General features: G+C 42.7%; 1 protein-coding gene across 7 annotated transcripts in view; it reads left to right on the top strand.

Moving 5' to 3' along the window:
* LOC106562867 (GTPase-activating Rap/Ran-GAP domain-like protein 3) overlaps nucleotides 1-24,983 on the top strand; it is a 225,564-nt gene that overhangs the window by 73,021 nt on the left and 127,560 nt on the right. For 6 of the 7 annotated variants that reach the window (XM_045689799.2, XM_045689794.2, XM_045689796.2 and 3 more), the window contains exon 2: nucleotides 14,261-14,330. In XM_045689799.2, coding sequence (XP_045545755.1) covers nucleotides 14,261-14,330 — 70 coding nt within the window. Of the gene's footprint in view, nucleotides 1-13,874; nucleotides 14,044-14,260; nucleotides 14,331-24,983 lie in introns of those variants that run through there. The other variant, XM_045689793.2, reaches the window with a different exon arrangement.

Raw genomic sequence — 24,983 nt, 5'->3', positions numbered from 1 at the left:
ATTACTAAAAACTTGGTCTGGGGCCTGTCATGCCAAATAGTGTCCCTCTACCAAAGTGTGTCCCCCTGCGTCACAATGGGATTCCAGAAGCTGTTAGCATCCTTTGCTATATCAATGGTGCGATGGACTAATGCTTTGAATTTTGGAGATCATTACAGCCAAAATGCTATTATTTTCATCCCTGCTATGTAAACAAAGCTTATTTCCGCAACAATTCCGCTGATCAAGATGAAAACATTACTTTGAACTACCTTTGGGTACATTAACATGTCAACATTAAAAGTAATGTCTTAAAGGGTTCTTAGTTTTCAAAATAGCAAAGAAAATGTGTAAACTGCACAACAACTTACCTTTCAGATCGTAAGGTGAGCTCCCATAAAGCTATTAGCACTTCATTAATATGCAAATCGGTTCAAATCAAATCAGCTCCTCAGGCTGGCATAATTTTATTTTGAGCTTGTTTTGTCTTGTCTTACTAAAGCATGCTATTAGTCTTATTATGATAATTTTTTCCCTACCCATAGCTCAGTAATACAGCAGTACACATGTTGAATATAATGCAATGACACAACAGACAGTTGAATAATGTTTAACTCAAAAATACCAAAAGGGATTTACAACAATTCATTAATTAAATAAACACCCTGTGGAAAAAAACAACCTGGCAATATTTAAGATTGAAATATGAAAAAGGTGCTTTTTGTGGAGCAGGTGTCATGGCAGTTATAGACTGAAATACATGAGTATAGGCTAACATCAACATATAAACAATAAAATACAATTTAGTTGAGAAAACAGAAGCATAGATTACAATCTCAGTTCTGGCGTGTGGGATAGAGAAGAGGTGGGTGCTATAGGTGGTTCTGCCAGTGTGACGTCCTGACCATAGTAAGATGTGATTTTCTATGGTAGAGTAGGTCAGGGCGTGACAGGGGGTGTTGTGTTTTTCTATTTCTATGTTGTTTTTTGTGTTGATCTCCAATTGGAGGCAGCTGGTCCTCATTGCCTCTGATTGGAGATCATATTTAAGTAGGGGTTTTTCTTCCTGGGTTTTGTGGGTGATTATATTTTGAGTAGTGTTTGTTTCTCTCTGCGTCACGGTTTGTTGTTTTGTAAATTCGGTTATTTATGTTTTGCAAAGTTTCACAGATTCAATAAAATGTGGAACTACAACCACGCTGCACTTTGGTCCGATCCTTTCGACAGCCGTGACAGCCAGCCAATTTCCCTCAACAGGCAGCAAGTCCCAGAAGGTTGACTTGAAGAGGAAAACTGTAGAGTCCAGGCACAGCTGTTCTCTTTTCTCTTGGAGTGTTTGCAGTGCTAGTGTATGTAGTGCATCTGTGTATCTCACTGTGCCCAAGATGATATGTCAAGCACAGGTCCTTAGCAGATTAGATCAAACCACATGACATTAACAGTAGCTGTAGATGATGTAATAAAAGTGGGATCTTGGAGGGTAGTTGATCATGGAGGACATCAGGTTGATCCAGGTCTGGAGAAGGGATACGGTAGGCGTCTTAGAGCATGGCAGATCCCCTAGATCTTGAAGAACAGAAGTAGAGTAAAAGGGAAAGAGACAGAGGCATAGAAGGATGCATAAAGAAAACAAACAGGTTACAGGTAGATCCAGGCCAGGTTTAATTGTTCCCATATTGCTTACACCTATCCAATTCGCTCAGGTCTACACACGTGTATAGGGTGTTAGGGCTAGGGGTTGATTTATGGTTCAGGGATAAGTTCTTTCTCAATTTATCTTTCTTAGATTGCTCATGTCCTCTCTCTTCACCTCCTTTTAAAAACTGATTGGAGGAGAATATCTGAGGTTCCTAGCCTGTAAGGGATAAAAGACTGTATTATTCTTAGGTTGCTGGTTTGGTTTGGACATGTTCGCCTCCGGGCGTCAGTCAGAACGCAATGATGGCAAGGCACAGTGAATGGTTTTCTTGAAGATTACTTGGAGGAATATCAGTATATAACAGGCAGAGTATGTACAGGGCAATGGGTAGATCACTAGGAAGGCTACTGCGTGTACCACTGATGCATAACTATGGGTGTGGAAGAGTGAATGTGTGGTTTCTCTAGGAGAGAGCAGAATACAAAGTGCCATTAATATCAGGATAACATAGAAATACAATGACACCACTTACAATAAACTATAAAGGCATCACTATAACCATGTTACTACATATAAAGGGCTTAACCTAAAGCACCATTAGGTGGCAGTAGCAACACATTAATGACTAAGGCATTATGAATAATTGAATGGATGGAATATGACTAATTCCTACAAGAACCGCAGAAAGGGTGGGACCCACATACAATTTCCAACGGGACATGCCCCGACGCCATTTTAGGCTTGACCAACTAATAATTACTAACTCTTAACAGGCCAAATAAACTAAAAAGGCACACTAATTTGCTATAATACTCAAAATCGTGTGCATACACGAATACAATACACAGAGTGTACTCTAAGAGCACCCTTCTAACTGAGTTTTGCTATGCTTTTAACACGTCGGAGGGTATATCCGTGGTCAGTGGACGGTTCTGAAAATAAATGCATTGCTTGCATCACCAAGTGGTGGCCAGGAAATAATTAAATCCAATTGTTATATGCTACAACCCCCTTCAAATCAAAACCAAACATGGATGTCAATGTTTGTGCGCACACGCTCCATTCTACTTCCTGTCTGCAGCGACATATAAATAAGTTGCACGACAGGTTAGTGTTATACTGCTAAACCGAAATACAAAATCTCGGTATAGAAGCTGGCTAAGTAATATTCAAGATATATCAAGTTTGAGATAGAAAAGTATACCTGTCTGAGAAGTGTTAGTTTCTTGAGTAGGGGTACGACTGGAAGTCGAAGTTGGAGAGAAAGCAACCAGTGGTCAGACATAGGAGGGAGGAGGGGTTGGAGACGAGTCGAGTGGGCAGGTTGTTGGGCAATCGTCTGGAGGAAGAGGAGAGATCCCGTAACGTGATGAAGAGAAGGAAGAGGCAGAATCAGGAGTCCGGAGGTAGTAAGATTGAAACAGAAGGGAGAGATGATAGATTTTACATCATGCAGATATGTTTCATTAGTGCAGATTAAGAAGACACAGGGAGAGAAAGCCATTTGGACTATTGAGATGTTTCCCTTGTTTGTCACTCACCGTTTACTGATTGACATGGTTGAAGTTGCACTCGCTGCAGTGATGGTATGGATTCCAGAGGAATGGGGTTTTAATAAAGAACGGCAACATACTGCGTGTAATTGAGACATTACGCTAATAAAAAAGTTCCATTATCTGATAATTAATTGTGCAATGTAAACAAATATCTTACCTCCTGATGTGATTTTTGAAAGCTCAGCTCGCATTTCTGTTGTTGCTGGGAGGAAGTTGTTTGACAGAGGCCCACACCATGGCATCCTTGTATGGGACATGAAAAATAAAGGATAAATTACCTATCATGAATGTAGTAATTCAGCAAGAAATCAATTCATTTACACACATACATTGGTATTCAATAGGTACTGTTATTGCTAAAATAACCTCACTGCAACAGGGTTTCCTATGATCTACTAATACAGGTCCTTCCCCTTGTGCATTTCCCTGGTATAGGCCTGAATAGGCCCGTAGTCTGAAACCAGCCTCTCTAATGGTAGACCAAGGTACAATCTGATCACTCATGGTGACCAGAAGATTAATTAATGGAGTTCACCTTTTAACATTGTACAGCTGATATAGCACTTGTCATAACACTTGTCATAGGCTACTTAGTATAAGAGATAGCTATTTAAATCAACTGAATTTCTTCAAACTCAAGTAATACAATACAAACAAAGCTTAGCTTAACTAGATAGCTAGCTAAATAAAGAGATTTGGAAAAGTGGTCTTACCTCACAGTAGTGTTTGCATCCATCGTTTGCAGTTTTCATGCTTGCTTACAGCATGCTCATGCTAGCTAAATCAAGGTTTGCGATCAAGTTTTGCAAGCAAGTAAACATCAATGACTATGCATGGATCATGTTTTGTACTTTATCCACCAATAATCTGTGAGATTTAAAGCTAAAACATATCTTAAATAGCGTAAATAACCTGTAACAATGATCGCATTTTCTGTCTTTTGACTGTGCGCGCTTCTCTCTCCGCACACCTCAGAAGATAACAAACAGCATATCAACGAACGATATCGATTTTTTTCCTTTCATTACGTATCCCGGGCAGAATTTGGCACGTTCTAGCAATGGCCTTACCAACAGATGCTAATAGGAGGTGGGGGGGTGGGGGGCTTTTTGTCAGGGTGATACTATTTGGGATGAAAGACGGTGTATGTTACTTATGGCTAGGGCCGGTCCTGATTCTTACAATGGGCTTTTGAGGTTCAAGAAAGCAAAAAGATAGGTGTTCTGAAAAGTTTTTGGTCCTCCCTCATTAGTGAGTCTACATAACCTTTGACTTTTCACCTCTGGGTTCACACCTTGACTGACTGTATGTGATTGGGCAGTGGGTGGTCACCATGACAACAACACTACATTTCTAGTCCTGGTCTGGGTGGAGGGTTAGGGACCAAGGTGTCATCATTATCATCATCATAATTGTATTTGTTTTATTGATAGAAATATAATTTATTTATTCAAGATTATTCTAGTCATTATTGTTCAAGGTTTTCATCATCATTATAATCACAGTCACCATTGAGTAGGCCTACATCCAACGAGGCCCCAAACGAATCCTACTGTCAGTCTATGATCAGTAGTCCTAACATGATTGTAACAGGCCCATCTGAAAAACCAGGGCTTCTGCCAAAGGATCCAATTTCCAATCGTTGGTTATTTCTAACAGAAATCAATTCAGGTCACACTGTGCTGTGCTGTTGCCATCTACACCCCTTAGACACATAAACAACAAACTCGTAACATTGCTGACTGTGTCCCAATTTAAGGAGGTGGACCTCCTTCCCATCACACAGACACAAACACACATACACAGTAAATTGGGCAGTGCAGCATAAAATGTGTATTTTATGGAGGTTACAGGTAGGGGTTAAACCCTGTTTGTGTGTGCAGCTGTAAAGTTTGGTAACAGAATGAGAGTAAAATATAAATGTTTTATCTGCTTTTGTACGTTTTCCACACACACATACAAACACAGTTTAACCCTTACCTGTAACCTTCATAAAATACATGTTTTATGCTGCATTTTCCAATTTACCGTAAACCCAGTGATGAGGGGATGGCAGGATAGAGGTATGGAAGGATGAGCTTTTTTTCATTAACTTAAAGTGGATGAGTGAAGGGCAATAGGTCGGACCCCATCCCTTTATCATCCCCCTCCAGGACACTCCCGCTCTCCCTGCTTTTTTCATCCCACTATCCCTCCTCTCAGAGGAGAGGTGAAGGACAGGAAAGAGTAGACATGAGAAAAAACAACAAGAGAGGATATTAGATGAGTCTATTACAGATGGAGGGTCTTTTCTTTAGAAGCAGGCCCCACCCTTTTCTACAGAGAGAGAGGGGGGGGGGGGGATTACACATACTGAATATATTTATCCATAAGCATGGCCACACATAACCATTATGACCCCTATTCTAAATTCATATCCACCAGGAGGAGGCATATCAACTCAGACACTCATAACATTATGTTTATACACTGCTCAAAAAAATGAAGGGAACACTTAAACAACACATCCTAGATCTGAATGAAAGAAATAATCTTATTAAATACTTTTTTCTTTGCATAGTTGAATGTGCTGTCAACAAAATCACACAAAAATAATCAATGGAAATCCAGTTTATCAACTCATGGAGGTCAGGATTTGGAGTCACACTCAAAATTAAAGTGGAAAACCACACTAAAGGCTGATCCAACTTTGATGTAATGTCCTTAAAACAAGTCAAAATGAGGCTCAGTAGTGTATGTGGCCTCCACGTGCCTGTATGACCTCCCTACAACGCCTGGGCATGATCCTGATGAGGTGGCGGATGGTCTCCTGAGGGATCTCCTCCCAGACCTGGACTAAAGCATCCGCCAACTCCTGGACAGTCTGTGGTGCAATGTGGCGTTGGTGGATGGAGCGAGACATGATGTCCCAGATGTGCTCAATTGGATTCAGGTCTGGGGAACGGGCGGGCCAGTCCATAGCATCAATGCCTTCCTCTTGCAGGAACTGCTGACACACTCCAGCCACATAAGGTCTAGCATTGTCTTGCATTAGGAGGAACCCAGGGCCAACCGCATCAGCATATGGTCTACAAGGGGTCTGAGGATCTCATCTCGGTACCTAATGGCAGTCAGGCTACCTCTGGCGAGCACATGGAGGGCTGTGCGGCCCCCCAAAGAAATGCCACCCCACACCATGACTGACCCACCGCCAAACCGGTCATGCTGGAGGATGTTGCAGGCAGCAGAACGTTCTCCACGGCGTCTCCAGACTGTTACGTCTGTCACATGTGCTCAGTGTGAACCTGCTTTCATCTGTGAAGAGCACAGGGCGCCAGTGGCGAATTTGCCAATCTTGGTGTTCTCTGGCAAATGCCAAACGTCCTGCACGGTGTTGGGCTGTAAGCACAACCCCCACCTGTGGACGTCGGGCCCTCATACCACCCTCATGGAGTCTGTTTCTGACCGTTTGAGCAGACACATGCACATTTGTGGCCTGCTGGAGGTAATTTTGCAGGGCTCTGGCAGTGCTCTTCCTGCTCCTCCTTGCACAAAGGCGGAGGTAGCGGTCCTGCTGCTGGGTTGTTGCCCTCCTACACGTCTCCTGATGTACTGGCCTGTCTCCTGGTAGCGCCTCCATGCTCTGGACACTACGCTGACAGACACAGCAAACCTTCTTGCCACAGCTCGCATTGATGTGCCATCCTGGATGAGCTGCACTACCTGAGCCACTTGTGTGGGTTGTAGACTCCGTCTCATGCTACCACTAGAGTGAAAGCACCGCCAGCTTTCAAAAGTGACCAAAACATCAGCCAGGAAGCATAGGAACTGAGAAGTGGTCTTTGGTCACCACCTGCAGAACCACTCCTTTATTGGGGGTGTCTTGCTAATTGCCTATAATTTCCACCTGTTGTCTATTCCATTTGCACAACAGCATGTGAAATTTATTGTCAATCAGTGTTGCTTCCTAAGTGGACAGTTTGATTTCACAGAAGTGTGATTGACTTGGAGTTACATTGTGTTGTTTAAGTGTTCCCTTTATTTTTTTGAGCAGTATATTTACAGATACACTCGTCTCCCATATTGTATCACTATTGTGTCACCAACAGGTCATATCTCTCACCACACACACAGCCAGAGAGATGCTGTTGAAAGAGACACACACACATAACATAATCACTCACTCACCGTTACCATACACACACAGCATAATGCAGACAACAGGCAGGCCTGTCCATGGTGTCAACACTGCAATCAGACCTTTCACTGTAGTGCATGGTAATGGAACAGCAATGATCGGCTACTCACTGAGAGAGCAAGACAAACACTCATACAGTACAGAGAAACACACAAACTGTCAGGAGAAATTATCTCACACTATCCTGTCCTCTTCAACCTCTAAGTATACCTAGCAGCACTTTGATGTTATCCAACACAGTAGGATGACAGCACAGCAACATAGACACCATCCACCCTGTGACTGGCTCTCATTGTCATCCACCACAGTGTTATACTGAAATCCTTGCTGCATCTCTTAGCCTTGATTTCCAGTATTTCTCTGGAAAGTATAGTTGTAGGAATACCGGTACTATGCAATATATAGGCATTTCCATGTAAAAGGACACATGGGCACCAACAGCAGGTCAAATTGGCTGTCAAATGAAAGCTAAGAGTCTCTTTTTTAAATGTATTAAGGCATATATATACTGAACAAAAATATAAATGCAAAATGCAACAATTTCAAAGATTTTACTGAGTTACATTTCATATAAGGAAATCAGTCAATTGAAATACATTTTTTAGGCCCTAACCTATGGATTTCACATGACTGGGAATACAGATATGCATTTGTTGGTCACAGATACCTTAAAACAAATGTAGGGGCGTGGATCAGAAAACCAGTCAGTATCTGGAGTGACCATCATTTGCCCCATGCAGCATGACATCTCTTTCGCATAGAGTTGATCAGGCTATTGATTTTGGTCTGTGGAATGTTGTCCCACTCTTCAATGGCTGTGCGAAGTTGCTGGAAATTGGCGGGAACTGGAACACGTTGTCGTACACGTCGATACAGAGCATCCCAAACATGCTCAATGGGTGACATGTCTGGTGAGTATGCAGGCCGTGGAAGAATTGGGACATTTTCAGCCTCCAGGAATTGTGTACAGATCCTTGCGACATGGGGCCGTGCATTATCATGCTGAAACATGAGGTGATGGCGGCAGATAAATGGCATAACAATGGGCCTCAGGATCTCGTCACGCTGTCTCTGTGCATTCAAATTGCCATTGATTGAATTTGCATTTTTTGTCCATAGTTTATGCCTGCCCATACCATAACCCCATTGATATCAGCAAACCGCTCACCCCACACACCGCCATACACGCTGTCTGCCATCTGCCCGGTACAGTTGAAACCGGGATTCATCCGTGAAGAGCACACTTCTCTAGTGTGCCGGTGGCCATCAAAGGTGAGCATTTGCCCACTGAAGTCAGTTACGATGCTGAACTACAGTCAAGTCAAGACCCTGGTGAGGATGATGAGCATGCAGATGAGCTTCCCTGAGATGGTTTCTGAGAAATGTTTCAGTTGTGCAAACCCACAGTTTCATCAGCTGTCCAGGTGGCTGGTCGCAGATGAAGAAGCCGGATGTAGAGGTCTTGGACTGGCATAGTTACACGTGGTCTGCGGTTGTGAGGCCAGTAGGATGTACTGCCCACTTCTCTAAAATGATGAAGGAGGTGGCTTATGGTAGAGAAATGAACATTCAATTACCTGGCAACAGCTCTGGTGGACATTCCTGCAGTCAGCATGCCAATTGCATGCTCCTTCAAAACTTGAGACTTCTGTGGCATTGTGTTGTGTGACAAAACTGCACATTTTGTGGTCTTTTATTGTCCCTAGCACAAAATGCCCTTTTGTAATGATCATGCTGTTGAATCAGCTTCCTGATATGCCACACCTGTCAGGTGGATGGATGGTCTTGGCAAAGGAGAAATGCTCGCTAAAATGGTTGTAAACAAATCTGGGATTTTTTTTTTCAGCTCATGAAACAATGGGACCAACACTTCACATGTTGCATTTATATTTTTGTTCAGTGTACATTTTTTCCCTCAAAAATGTTACATCTTAAAAATCTACCAGAAAAAGTATTGAAAGGTAATAGAAATACAGTTGAGGTCGGAAGTTTACATACACTTAGGTTGGAGTCATTAAAACTCGTTTTTCAACCACTCCACAAATTTCTTGTCAACAAACAATAGTTTTGGCAAGTCGGATAGGACATCTACTTTGTGCATGACACAAGTAATTTTTCCAACAATTGTTTACAGACAGATTATTTCACTTATCTTCTATGGGAAACGTGGGACGTATTTCACAGCCAGTGAAATATCAGGTCGGCAAATTCAAAAACAACAAATGTCATAATTCAACTTTCTCAAACATACAACTATTTTACACCATTTTAAATATACACTTCTCCTTGATGTAACCAAATTGTCCGATTTCAAAAAGGCTTTACAGCGAAAGCAAAACATTAGATTATGTTAGGAGCGTACATAGACAAAAATAATCATACAGCCATTTTCCAAGCAAGGACATGTGCTAATAAAACCCAAAACACAGCGAAATGAAGCACTAACCTTTGACGATCTTCATCAGATGACACTCCTAGGACATTATGTTACACAATACATTGGCGCGTGATGTTCAGAAAATGTATTCCCACCAAAACACCCAGTGAATGTGCACATCAATTTACAAAAATACTCATCATAAACGTTGACAAAAAATATAACAATTATTTAAAGAATTATAGATAGACTACCCCTAGATGCAACCGCTGTGTCAGATTTTAAAATAGCTTTACGGAGAAAGCACATTTTTCAATATTCTGAGTACATAGCTCAGCCATCACGGTGAGCTATTCAGACACCCGCCAAGTTCAGGGCAACCTAAACTCAGAATTAGTATTAGAAATATTCTCTTACCTTTGCTGATCTTTGTCAGAATGCACTCCCAGGACTGCTACTTCCACAAGAAATGTTGTTTTAATTCATATTTATGTACAAATATCTCCGTTTTGTTCGTGTGTACAGATCACTTATCCAAAGGCATAACGCGCGAGCGCGGAACGAGAGACGAAAAGTCAAAATGTTCAATTAACGTACTTATAAGCATGTCAAACGCTGTTGAAAATCAATCTTTATAGTATTTTTAACATACAATTGCGATAATATTCTAACCGGACAATAGCATATTCATTCAAGAAGAAAAGGAAGGAGGGGTGCGCTCGCCGGGACCGAGCATATCCAATCCCTTTGTTGCCAGGCAGACCACTCAGAAACTGAGCTCCTATTATCTGCCCAGTGACAGGAAAATGCTCAAACCACTTTCTGAAGGCTTTAGACAGCCAATGGAAGCCGTAGGAAGTGCAACGTCCCCCAGAGACACTGTAGCTTCGATAGAGAATCAAAAGAAGAACTACAATTCTCAGACTTTCCACTTCCTGCTTGGAATTTTCTCAGGTTTTTGCCTGACATATGAGTTCTGTTATACTAAGACACCATTCAAACAGTTTTAGAAACTTCAGAGTGTTTTCTATCCAAATATACTAATAATATGCATAGTCTAGTTTCTGGGCCAGAGTAGTAACCTGTTGAAATTGGGTATGTTTTTCATCCGGCCGTGAAAATACTGCCCACTAGCCCAGACAGGTTATAATTTACTGTATCACAATTCCAGTGGGTCAGAAGTTTACATACACTAAGTTGACTTTGCCTTTAAACAGCTTGGAAAATTACAGAAAATGATGTCCTGGCTTTAAAAGCTTCTGATAGGCTAATTGACATCATTAGGGTCAATTGGAGGTGTACCTGTGGATGTATTTCAAGGCCTACCTTCAAACTCAGTGCCTCTTTGATTAACGTCATGGGAAAATCAAAAGAAATCAGCCAAGACCTTAGAAAAAAAAAATTGTAGACCTCCACAAGTCTGTGAAAAGTGCAAATCAATCATCAATCCCAGAACAACAGCAAAGGACCTTGTGTAGTTGCTGGAGGAAACAGGTACAAAAGTATCTATATCAACAGTAAAACTAGTCCTATATTGACATAACCTGAAAGGCCTCTCAGCAAGGAAGAAGCCACTGCTCCAAAACCGCCATTACAAAGCCAGACTACGGTTTGCAACTGCACATGGGGACAAATCAAATCAAATGTATTTATATAGCCCTTCTTACATCAGCTGATATCTCAAAGTGCTGTACAGAAACCCAGCCTAAAACTCCAAACAGCAAGCAATGCAGGTGTAGAAGCACAGTGGCTAGGAAAAACTCCCCAGAAAGGCCAAAACCTAGAAAGAAACCTAGAGAGGAACCAGGCTATGAGGGGTGGCCAGTCCTCTTCTGGCTGTGCCGGGTGGAGATTATAACAGCACATGGCCAAGATGTTCAAATGTTCATAAATGACCAGCATGGTCAAATAATAATAATCATAGTAGTTGTCGAGGGTGCAACAAGTCAGTAACACAAGAGTAAGTGTCAGTTGGCTTTTTCATAGCCGATCTTTGAGAGTATCTCTACCGCTCCTGCTGTCTCTAGAGAGTGCTGTCTCTAGAGAGTTGAAAACAGCAGGTCTGGGACAGGTAGCACGTCCGGAGAACAGGTCAGGGTTCCATAGCTGCAGGCAGAACAGTTGGAACTGGAGCAGCAGCACAGCCAGGTGAACTGGGGACAGCAAGGAGTCAAGCCAGGTAGTCCTGAGGCATGGTTGTACTTTTTGGAGAAATGTCCTCTAGTCTGATGAAACAAAAACTGTTTGGCCATAATGACCATCGTTATGTTTGGAGGAAAAAGGGGGATGCTTGCAAGCTGAAGGACACCATCCCAACCGTGAAGAACGGGGGTGGCAGCATCATGTTGTGGGGGTGCTTCGCTGCAGGAGGGACTGGTGCACTACACAAAATAGATGGCATCATGAGGAAAGGAAAATTGTGCATATATTGAAGCAACAGCTCAAGACATCAGTCAGGAAGTTAAAGCTTGGTCACAAATGGGTCTTCCAAATGGACAATGACCCCAAGCATACTTCCAAAGTTGTGGCAAAATGGCTTAAGGACAACAAAGTCAAGGTATTGGAGTGGCCATCACAAAGCCCTGACCTCAATCCGTTGGAAAATGTGTGGGCAGAACTGAAAAAGCGTGTGTGAGTAAGGAAGCCTAGAAACCTGACTCAGTTACACCAGCTCTGTCAGGAGGAATGGGCCAAAATTCACCCAACTTATTGTGGGAAGCTTGTGGAAGGCTTCCTGAAACGTTTGACCCAAGTTAAACAATTTAAAGGCAATGCTACCAAATACTAATTGAGTGTATGTAAACTTCTTACCCACTGGGAATGTGATGAAAGAAATAATAGCTGAAATAATTAATTCTCTCTACTATTATTCTGACATTTCACATTCTTGAAATAAAGTGGTGATCCTAACTTACCTCAAACATGGAATTTTTATTAGGATTAAATGTCAGGAATTGTGAAAACAGAGTTTCAATGTATTTGGCTAAGGTGTATGTGGACTTTAACTGTACATCCACTTCACTTACTGTAGTTCTGTCACGAGTGCTATCTTCAAATTCCCTGTCATAGATCAGCCAAGGCGCAGCATGCTGGTAGTTCCACATCTTTATTTAGAGAACCCGAACAAAAACAAGAAACAGGTGAAAACTGAAACAAATGTGACGTTCTGGGGCTGCACACACACACACACACACACACACACACACACACACACACACACACACACACACACACACACACACACACACACACACACACACACACACACACACACACACACACACACACACACACACACACACACACACACACACACACACACACACACACACACACACACACACACACAGCTGCACAAAAACAAGATCCCACGAAAACAAAGGGAAAAACAGGCTGCCTAAGTATGGCTTCCAATCAGAGACAACGATAGACAGCTGCCTCTCATTGGAAACCATACCCGGCTAAAACATAGAAAACAAAACATAGAATGCCCACCCACCTATCACACCCTGACCTAACTAAACAGAGAAAACACAGCTCTCCTAGGTCAGAGCGTGACAAGTTCAATAACCCCAAAAATTATGTTACCAAACTTTCTATCTACATAGTTCTTCCAGTAAATGTGTTTTTGTCAAAGTAGACATTTAAAAAATGTGTGACTGTGCATAGAGTTGTATAGTTAAACTTACATTTTAAAGGTCTCAGTCTCCGCATAATCCTATTATCATGGAATTGCCCATATCTGACTTGTGAGACTACATCACTCTTGCTCTGCTGTCAAGGGTTTGATGCTTTGTCTGTACTGTACTTCTTAGTGGAGCAGAATCATTTCCCCTATGGAAACTATATGTGAAATCAAATATGATTCAGAGACAGAATGGTCAGATTGAAAAATAGTTTTGTATATGTGGGGGGTGTGTGGTTGTGATTCACTATGGTTTCTTGAGTGTGGTTCTGGATCATTATGTTTTTTTTGTGTGTGGTTGGACAGGCTTAATTGGAACGTGAAGGAGGGGGGTTGTCTTAATTCGGGCCCTCCTCTCAATCAGGACTGGGGCTGGACCATGCTGCTACTGCTGGATAGCTAATCCTACGAGAGAGAGAGAGACAGAGAGAGAGAGAGAGAGAGAGAGAGAGAGAGAGAGAGAGAGAGAGAGAGAGAGACAGTCAACAGAAGGGAGACACAACGACAACAACAAGAGAGAGAATGAGAGAGGGAAGTGAACATGAAGAGAAATAGAGGTACCTGGAATTGGAGAGAGCAGAGAGAGATGGAGAGAGAGAAGGACGACAACAAAAGAGAGAGCAAAAGACAGTGAGTGATAAGTTAACAAGGAGAGAAATAGTGTCAGAGATACCTAGAAGGAGGATAGTAGGAGAAAAAGAAAGATACATGGAGAGAGAGAGAGAAAGAGAGAGAGGTAGAGCCAAGCAGCCACCTGTAGGAGTGAATGAGCGAGTCAGTGAGTGTGTCAATCTCCTTATGGAGGAGAGAGAAAGGAGAGACTGACCACCATGCGTCTGTGTTGCAGCTCTGCCTCGGAGGACTTGGGCTGCAGGCGTGGAGACTTCAGCCGAAAACACTATGGCTCTGTCGAGCTGGTGAGTAACCCACTTCCAATGACATTCTATTCCTATTTTTGCCCTTCTATCTCTCCCTTTTCTCCTCTTTTCTGTGTCCACCCCCTATTCCCTCCTATCTCTACCTTTTCTCATGCTTTTCATGTGTCCACCCCCCACCTAGTTCACCTCCTCTCTCCCTTTTCTCCTCCTTTCTGTGTCCATCCTCCCAATCTCCCCTCCTATCTCTCCCTCTTCTCCTCCTTTTCGTGCCCGCTCCCCTTCTCTATCTTCTTCTACCCCTCAATGGATGGATGGAGGGAGGGTTTTGGAGAGAGAGAGAGAGGTGAGTCATGACTGTCTGGGTGTGGTTCATTGGTCCAGTTTAATAGTGCGTAGCACCCTGTAGCATAGCTCACAATAATAGGGTGGTCAATTACAGAGAAACAGATAAACAGATACAGGTCACAGCTATGCTCAGGGCCACATATTATGACATCATCATCTACTCCACTGTAAACTGGCTGGGGCTGTGTCTGAAATGGCACCAGATTCCCTATAATATAGGGCAGGGCTTTTCTGAAAAGTAGTGCACTAATCAGGGCATAGGGCGCAATATTTTTGCATTTACTTTACTCAGATGTAAGTTTACTATAAAAACTATTTTAGTTTACTGGAAGTTTGTCATGTTACTGTACTATGGTCGAAATGCTATTAACCAGCCCTGTGTTTGTGCTTTTATTAAGTTGATGAGTCACTTCCATGCTGTTAGTGTATGTAGCCTACTGTATGTTGTCTAGTGCAGTGGGGGTTATAATTAGTCATTGGCTGGCTGTGTGTGTGTGTGTGTGTGTGTGTGTGTGTGTGTGTGTGTGTGTGTGTGTGTGTGTGCGTGTGTGTGTGTGTGTGTGTGTGAGGCCTGTCTGCGCGTGCTGATAGCCCCCGGGTGGACAGGAAGTGGCTAGGGCCTCTGTTGACTGTAACTTCTTCCCAGAGACACAGTAGTGGTTCTGTCTTGTGGGCGTTAACGCCACGATAATGCCACGCCACACCATGTCAGATTAACACACGAGGAAGAACCACACGCTGCCTATCAGCAGCACCAGACTGGCAGAGCACACAATGAGCAGTGTGTGTTTGTGTGTGTTGGGTGCGTGTCACCTAGAACTGTGACATGATTGTTCCAATTTCCTATGTGGAACACATTGTTGTAGCGAACTGTACGGTCGTGGCCAAAAGGTTTGAGAATGACACAAATATGAATTTTCACAAAGTCTGCTGCCTCAGTTGATGTCAATTTGCATATACTACAGAATGTTATGAAGGGTGATCAGATGAATTGCTATTGATTGCAAAGTCCCTTTTGCCATGCAAATTAACTGAATCCCCCCAAAACATTTCAACTGCATTTCAGCCCAACCATAAAAGGACCAGCTGACATCTTGTCAGTGATTCTCTCTTTAACACAGGTGTGAGTGTTGATGAGGACAAGGCTGAAGATCACTCTGTCATGCTGATTGAGTTCGAATAACAGACTGGAAGCTTCAAAAGGAGGGTGGTGCTTGGAATCATTGTTCTTCCTTGTCAACCATGGTTACCTGCAAGGAAACACATGCCGTCATCATTGCTATGCACAAAAAGGGCTTCACAGGCAAGGATATTGCTGCCAGTAAGATTGCACCTAAATCAGCCATTTATCAGATAATCAAGAACTTCAAGGAGAGCGGTTCAATTGTTATGAAGAAGGCTTCAGGGCGCCCAAGAAAGTCCATCAAGCGCCAGGACCGTCTCCTAAAGTTGATTCAGCTGCGGGATTGGTGCACCACCAGTACAGAGCTTGCTCAGGAATGGCAGCAGGCAGGTGTGAGTGCATCTGCAGGCACAGTGAGGCGAAGACTTTTGGAGGATGGCCTGGTGTCAAGAAGGGCAGCAAAGAAGCCACTTCTCTCCAAGAAAAACATCAGGGACAGACTGATATTCTGCAAAAGGTACATGGATTGGACTGCTGAGGACTGGGGTAAAGTCATTTTCTCTGATGAATCCCCTTTCCGATTGTTTGGTGCATCCGGAAAAAAGCTTGTCCGGAGAAGACAAGGTGAGCGCTACCATCAGTCCTGTGTCATGCCAACTGTAAAGCATCCTGAGACCATTCATGTGTGGGGTTGCTTCTCAGCCAAGGGAGTGGGCTCACTCACAATTTTGCCTAAGAACACAGCAATGAATAAAGAATGGTACCAACACATCCTCCGAAAGCAACTTCTCCCTACCATCCAGGAACAGTTTGGTAAAGAACAATGCCTTTTCCAGCATGATGGAGCACCTTGCCATAAGGCAAAAGTGATAACTAAGTGGCTCGGGGAACCAAACATCGATATTTTGTGTCCATGGCCAGGAAACTCCCCAGACCTTAATCCCATTGAGAACTTGTGGTCAATCCTCAAGAGGCGGTTGGACAAACAAAACCCCACAAATTCTGACAAACTCCAAGAATGAATTATGCAAGAATGGGCTGCCATCAGTCAGGATGTTGCCCAGAAGTTAATTGACAGCATGCCAGGGCAGATTGCAGAGGTCTTGAAAAAGAAGGGTCAACACTTCAAATATTGACTCTATGCATCAACTTCATGTAATTGTCAATAAAATCCTTTGACACTTATGAAATGCTTGTAATTTTAATCCAGTATTCCATAGTAACATCTGACAAAAATATCTAGAGACACTGAAGCAGCAAACTTTGTGGAAATTAATATTTGTGTCATTTTCAAAACTTTTGGAACGACTGTATTATCAGAGTTGGTTCAGTGAATGTCTCTTAGGTTTAGAAGTAGGGAGTCTGTCTTTGTCACTGTCACCTCTCCCCCCTGGAGGTTTAGGCCTGCTGTTGCTGTAAAGCACTATGTGACCAATGTATTTGTATAAAGCAGTATTCGGTACAAATGCCATTGGATTAATAGAATTGAATGAGTGTGCCCATTTGCTATATCTCCAGCCACATGTAACCTAACATGTTACAGTTAGGAAAGATACTATGGCGGCATCCCAAATGGCACCCTATTCCCAAATAGACATTGTATCATTCTTGTTTGTTTTATTTTGAGTATAATCTGTGGATGGGTCTTTTTTGTGTGGCAGACTTTCTGTAGTCACTCTGTGGAGAGAGGGGTTGGCATGGCACCCACCCTGTAGCTTAACCAGGCTGAAACACACACAGGCACGCAACACAAGCACATGTGCAAACACATACACACGCCAAATGGGACTAGAGGAGCCCTGGACCCAGCCCAATTTCACTCCACTGCTTTAATTGGGATATTGAAGAGGTAGAAACTGTAGATGCTGTGTAGATTTTTCAATGGAGTCTAAGCAACTGTATGCTTGAAGTCCATTTCATACTGCATTCATCATATTTGTAACTAATGTCCTTATACGAAGAGAGAGGAGTGCTGTTTAAAATAGCTCTCTTATTTGAATTTAAAGCATTAAAAAATGTGAAAACACAAAAATTACCACTTGTTCCAATGAGAATGAACTGTAAATGAAAGTGTTCTCACCAATCACACAAGAAAATAGTGTACAAATAATGTAACACAATCAATCAACTGTGTGACAATTCAGTTCTAACAGAAGGCTGAGAGCATAGAAATATAATTACTAGAACGGACACTCTTATTACATTTCTTTGGCTGAGAAAACATGGATTCATACCCTCTATGTTCAACTTGATGTACTCAGGGACTCCTTAGATAGTATACAGTGAGCTCCAAAAGTATTGGGACAGTGACATTTTTAGTTTTTTTTGGCTCTGTACTCCAGCACGTTGTATTTGAAATGATACTATGACTATGAGGTTAAAGTGCATACTGTCCTGCTTTATTTGAGGGTATTTAGAAATTAGAGCACTTTTTGTTAATAGTCCCACCATTTTAGGGGACATAAAGTTTTGGACAAATTCACTTATGTGTATTAAAGTAATGAAGGTTTCAGACCCACAAATACCATACCCCCAAGACATGCTATCCTCTCAGCATTACAATAACAGGGGAGATTAAAACATTTTTTGGGGGGGGTTATATTTGTGCGTCTAACTTTCTCACTCATCAGTATTCACAATTCATTCAGGATTATCGTAATCATTGTCGCATCCACATTAATGTATTTTTTAAATTTTATTTAACTAGGCAAGACAGTTAAGAACAAATTCTTATTTACAATGACGGCCTACCCCTTCCAAAGCCGAACGACGCTGGGCAAATTGTGCGCCACCCTATTGGACTCCCAATCACGGCCGGATGTGATAGTGTTTAGAAACTATAGTGTTTAGAAATTCTATTCTTATTTACAATAAAAGTGACAAAAAAATGACACAATACATTATTTGCCATTCATTTCTATTGGGCACAAAATAATCTAAAACACAACCAAAAAAAAACAGCAAATGCATCCAATGTCACATTGTACTGTATAATGATAGGAGACAGGCGCAGGAATATGAAAATAGTTTTTTTTTATTTCTCTACCCAAAATAGCGTACATCTGGAACATGACGGGGACGAAGCCCAAAACAAGCAAGCATATATATATATATATATATATATATATTTATTTATTTATTTATTTATTTATGGTTGCAACCCAAACAAAGAGCTAGGTGTAAACCTCTATAAAAATACACGAGACGAGACCCGTAATAACAATACACGGGACGAGACCCGTAATAACAATACACGGGACGAGACCCGTAATAACAATACACGAGACGAGACCCGAAATAACAATACACGGGACGAGACCCGTAATAACAATACACGAGACGAGACCCGAAATAACAATACACGGGACGAGACCCGTAATAACGATACATGAGACGAGACCCGAAATAACAATACACGGGACGAGACCCGTAATAACAATACACGAGACGAGACCCATAATAACAATGCACGGGACGAGACCCATAATAACAATACATGAGACGAGACCCGTAATAACAATACACGGGACGAGACCCGTAATAACTATACACGGGACGTGACCCGTAATAACAATACACGAGACGAGACCCATAATAACAATACACGGGACGAGACCGTAATAACAAGTGCACACTAACGCGGTAACACGCAAGCTGATACAACAGAGCATAGGTACTCACAAGACCAACGGACGTGGAATAATAATCAACAAGGACGATGGGGAACGGAGGGCACATATATACACATACCAATCAGGGGGAATGGGAACCAGGTGTGCGTAATGAGACAAGACAGTCCCGGTTTGGTGGTAATGATCCAGTTCAGTGATGCCTAGAATGCTGTTGACTGTATGTAGCACATTATTTTATGCATGAGTGCATCCACTATCCATCCAAGCAGCACATGCTGGAGTCCATCCAAAGATGCTGTTGCATAATTGTGTTTTCGAACTGCATATTATATAGGGATGAACTGAACTTTTGACATGTGTAAACATACCGTTTGGAATGCAGCTACAGTCCACTTGGCATGTACAGTAAAGTGCATTGCAGTGCATATTATATGAGTATCTAGGGTTGAACTTTTCTCTAGTGTCTAGTGCAGTGATCCCCAGTAGTGCAGGGGCCATGGGACAAACCCTTTGAAGAACCCTTTTTGGATGCATGTAGAACCCTTTTGGTTCCAGATAGAACCCTTTTGGTTCCAGGTAGAACCCTTTTTGGTTCCAGGTAGAACCCTTTTTGGTTCCAGGTAGAACTCTTTCTGGTTCCAGGTAGAACCCTTTTGGGTTCCTTGTAGTACATGTAGCACATTACTACATGAAAGGGTTCTACCTGGAACAAAAAGGGCTCTCCTATGGGGACAGCTGAATAACCCCTTTGGAACCCTTTTTTCTAAGAGTGTAACAGATTTCCTAAATTAAAATAACTTTGAGCTGATTTACTGGTGATTGTACACTAGTTTATGTCCAACAACATAAATCATTTAAAATAAATAACAAAACAGAAAACTTGGGGGTGATTTTATTTGGCCCCCCAAGTTTTCTGAGCAAATTTTTATTTTAAAAAGCCGCCTATTGAGGAACCCTGTTCTAGTGTCTAGCTGCAGCACAGTTTGGAACGCAGTCACAGTCTTCGTGGCCTGTACAGGAAAGTCCATTGGGCAAGGTTGTATATTCTGTGCAAGAGGGAATATTACCTCTATGTCTGTAGTGCAGCCCCAGTTATTAGGCAGACAAGGCTTACTAGGACCATACACCACTCACCACTGCTGAGAGAGAGAGAGCGTGTGTAAGCAGACCAAGCCTTACACTGTGCCTCAGGTGTCCCTCATTACAGCGAGAAGAGATAAAGACAAAGGAGGACGTTTAATTCACATAAATATACCCCGGAGTAACCAGAATCAATACCAACCAACAAGCAGGACATGATGAATCTCACACACACACACACACACACACGCACAAAGCCACAAACACAATCGTGCGCATTCGCACACACAGACATATGCACAGTCACACACGTGTGCGTACAGACATGCACGCATGCACACTGGGCTGATTCACCTGAAAGATAAAGAGACAAGGAGAGTGAGGAAGCAAGATGGATGGCGAGAGAGAGAGTGAGAGAGGGAGTAACTTTCCAGGTTTGAAAAACCAATACTGTTTGTGTGGGAGGAGGAGGGGGAGGCACGGTGGGAGGGGTGGCAGAGGGGTTGTCCTCCTCATCCTGTCAAGGGTGTGGCATCATGCCATAGCCTGAGGGGCAGTGAGGACCAAGGAGTTAAAAGCATTTCCTCATTCTATTCTCCTCTATTAGTTTTTCATCTGTGGGTCTTTGTATAAAATGCTATTAGCTTAATTTGTTGTCAATTAAATCTGGGATGGGTTTTATCAAAGACTGTCAGGTTTGGGTGAGAACAGTTTAATTATCTCTTGCTTTGGCTATATTGTACATTACACAATCAGGCTTTGAATTGCTTTGAATGGAATTGCTACTGGCAGACAGAAAAGAGAGAGAAAGAGTGAGAAGGAGAGGTAGGGAGGCAGATGCTTTGGTGTCTCTCTCTTTATGTAAAGCTCTGTAAGTTGTGTATGTGCACGTGTGTGTGTGTGCGTGTGTGTGTGTGTGTGTGTGTGTGTGTGTGTGTGTGTGTGTGTGTGTGTGTGTGTGTGTGTGTGTGTGTGTGTGTGTGTGTGTATGTGTGCACACACACTTTTGCCCAAGATGACTAAGCACATGAGCAGCTTAGCATTTATCTCTCCCCAGCCTTAATGAAAGGCCTTCAGTTTGATCCAGACCTGGTCATTCATGTAGAGACCATTTAGAATGTTTCCCAAACCAAAGGTCAGAACATCACTTCACATTTATTACTGACTATTTCTTGATTTCTTTCTTTTTGATATTGTTTACTTGACCAGCTTTATTGAATGCAAAAGGTCACACACACACACACACACACACACACACACACACACACACACACACACACACACACACACACACACACACACACACACACACACACACACACACACACACACACACACACACACACACATGCATGCACACGCACATGCGCATAGACCCACCTCAGTTGGAAGGGAATGAGATGTGACAGGGCAGTCAAAAGTCCGGCAGACCTAGACACAAACAGACAGGTTTAGAGTAGAGCCGTCCTCTCTTCAGCATCCACCATGTGATTCTGACACATTGCCTGTCAGCCCCCCTACACCCCTCTCAACCTCCATAACCTCCTTATCCAATCTCTATAACCTTCTCATAACCCCGCCATATACTGTAGAGTTTTCAGGAAATCTACCTCCGTTACACTCTCTGTCATAGTCTGTCAGCACACATAGGGCCCTGATTAACAACCTACACCATCCATACACACACATCATCTCTTTCTCTCTCTCTCTCTCTCTCTCTCTCTCTCTCTCTCTCTCTCTCTCTCTCTCTCTCTCTCTCTCTCTCTCTCTCTCTCTCTCTCTCTCTCTCTCTCTCACACACACACACAAACACATGAATGCTGTACCGTACGAGTTTATGCCTTTGTAGCCAATGTGAAATGGTTATCTAGTTAGCTGTGTATGCGCTAGTAGAATCCATCGGTGGCGTCACCTGCTCTGATACCTAGAAGTACTTCTTTACCTTGCCAAGGGCCATGGCTTTTGTGGCACGACAGTTAAGGCTGCTTCAAGTGCAGAGTTATTATTAGGAACAAAAGATTGCTTTTATGCTTGGTTAATATGCTATTATAACACTTACCTAACTGGGTATGACCATACCACAGGTAGCCCAATGCTAAAGGTCTCAAGGCTAAAATCTACCATTTATTGCTTCTACCTTCTCTTTCACCACGCACTTAGTTTGGCCACACAACATTGGCTGTTAGTGGGCTCAAATGTTTTTCAAGGTGACTCAGCATATTTAGAGACCTGCCATTTGTATATTTTACCTAAAGGCTGTGTTGTCCTTGTGGGGATAAATAAAGTTTTATTGAATTGAATGTTTGCTGTATTGGAGTTGAAACATTACTCTGTCATCAGCTCTGACATCACTGGGGCTACAGACCGTCCCTATGACTGGGTGGTAAACAATGGCCCATGGTGGTCGAAGAACTACTGTACCACACACTGTCATGGTTCCACCTGTCACCAGAGGGTGGCAGAGACCGTCCTAGAGACATTAACGACACTCAGGTGTGTCCTATTTACTCATTATGATTTCCCTGTTAAAAGAGGTATGTTTTCTGTTGTCCTTTGCAGAAGCTTGAATGGTTTGCTGTGTGCATGCTCGTTTCCTGAGTGAGTTTGAGACTTAGTGTTTGTTGTTTTTCAAGTGTACTGTGATCCTGCGGCTACCGTTTCTCAGTAAAGTATTATGTTCCTTAACCATTGATTCCTCGTCTGGTCTCTTCTCTGCACCTGAGTCCAACCTCACCACGTCACAGCAAGCTTCTGCCTCAACATGGACCCAGCAGAGATCACCCAGATCCAGAATGCTATAACCCAACAAGGAGCACTGCTGGGGCGGCAGCAAGAACAACTCTCACAAATATCAGAGACCCTCCGGGCACTTACCGATTCCCCCAAACCATGGCCTAACCCAGGAGGAGCCAATGCCCAAGTCTCATCGCTCAGTGCTACAGGCGTTGCAAGTAGTTCCTCCAGGGAACCTGCACTGGGAACCCAAGATCCCAGCCCCCGAGTGGTATGATGGCCACCCGGGAGGATGCAAGGGGATCCTCACTCAGTGCTCTCTGGTGTTCGAGCTACAGTCCTCCTCGTTCCCCACTGATAGGGCCATGATGGTCTACATCAGGTATTAAATAAAAATGTGATTCATATTAAAAAAAGTTATATTTCAGTCCATTTATATTTTTCAACGGGGCTATACATTTCGATGATTTTTTTTTTTTCCTTGCCTGAGTAGCCTCGTTTCACTGCCAAAAATAAAATGAAACCATCTAGTGTTCAGCGAAATAACAACACAATGTCAAATACAGGTAGCCTAGTCAAATAATTAACATCCAATCACATTAACCGTTACTCTCTCGCAGGAATTCCACTAATGGTCCGAATGTAGCCAAACGTACCTGCTGCTCATGTTGGTATCTGTACTGATGGCGCAAAAGCCATGACAGGGAGACAGAGTGTAGTCTTAACGCGCGTGGAAGCAGTTTCTCCTGACGCCACTTGGGTACACTGCAGCATCCACCGAGAGGCTCTTGCTGCCAAAGGAATGCCTGACAGCTTGAAAGACATTTTGGACACTACGGTGAAAAATGGTTAACTTTGTTAAAGCAATGCCCCTGAACTCTCGTGTATTTTCTGCACTATGCAATGATATGGGCAGCGACCATGTAACGCTTTTACAACATACAGAAGTGCGCTGGTTATGAAGGGTATCACGTTTCAGGTAAGACCCAGATGCAGACAACGTCAAAGTAACAACAGTTTATTAACCTGTTAGGGCTAGGGGGCAGCATTTGCACGTCTGGATAAAAAAAATGTACCCGATTTAATCTGGTTACTAATCCTACCCAGTAACTAGAATATGCATATACTTATTATATATGGATAGAAAACACTCTAAAGTTTCTAAAACTGTTTGAATGGTGTCTGTGAGTATAACAGAACTCATTTGGCAGGCAAAACCCTGAGACATTTTCTGACAGGAAGTGGATACCTGATGTGTTGTATTGACTTTAAACCTATCCCATTGAAAAACACAGGGGCTGAGGAATATTTTGGCACTTCCTATTGCTTCCACTAGATGTCACCAGCCTTTACAAAGTGTTTTGAGTCTTCTGGAGGGAGATCTGACCGAACAAGAGCCATGGAACGATGATGTCCCATTAGACACCTGGCGCGCGAGTTCATGTTGGGTACCCTCGTTCCAATACGTTATAAAAGAGTATGCATTCGTCCACCTTGAATATTATTCATGTTCTGGTTAAAAAAGGCCCTAATGATTTATGCTATACAACGTTTGACATGTTTGAACGAACGTAAATATATTTTTTCCCCTCGTTCATGACGAGAAGTCCGGCTGGCTTAGATCATGTGCTAACAAGACGGAGATTTTTGGACATAAATGATGAGCTTTTTTGAACAAAACTACATTCGTTATGGACCTGTGATACCTGGAAGTGACATCTGATGAAGAGAATCAAAGGTAATGGATTATTTACATAGTATTTTCGATTTTAGATCTCC

Source organism: Salmo salar, chromosome 11 (assembly GCF_965601325.2).
Source record: "Salmo salar chromosome 11, fSalSal1, whole genome shotgun sequence".
NCBI lineage: Eukaryota > Metazoa > Chordata > Actinopteri > Salmoniformes > Salmonidae > Salmo > Salmo salar.
Note: the sequence above shows the minus strand (reverse complement) of the source record. Positions and strands in the feature narration are given on the sequence as shown.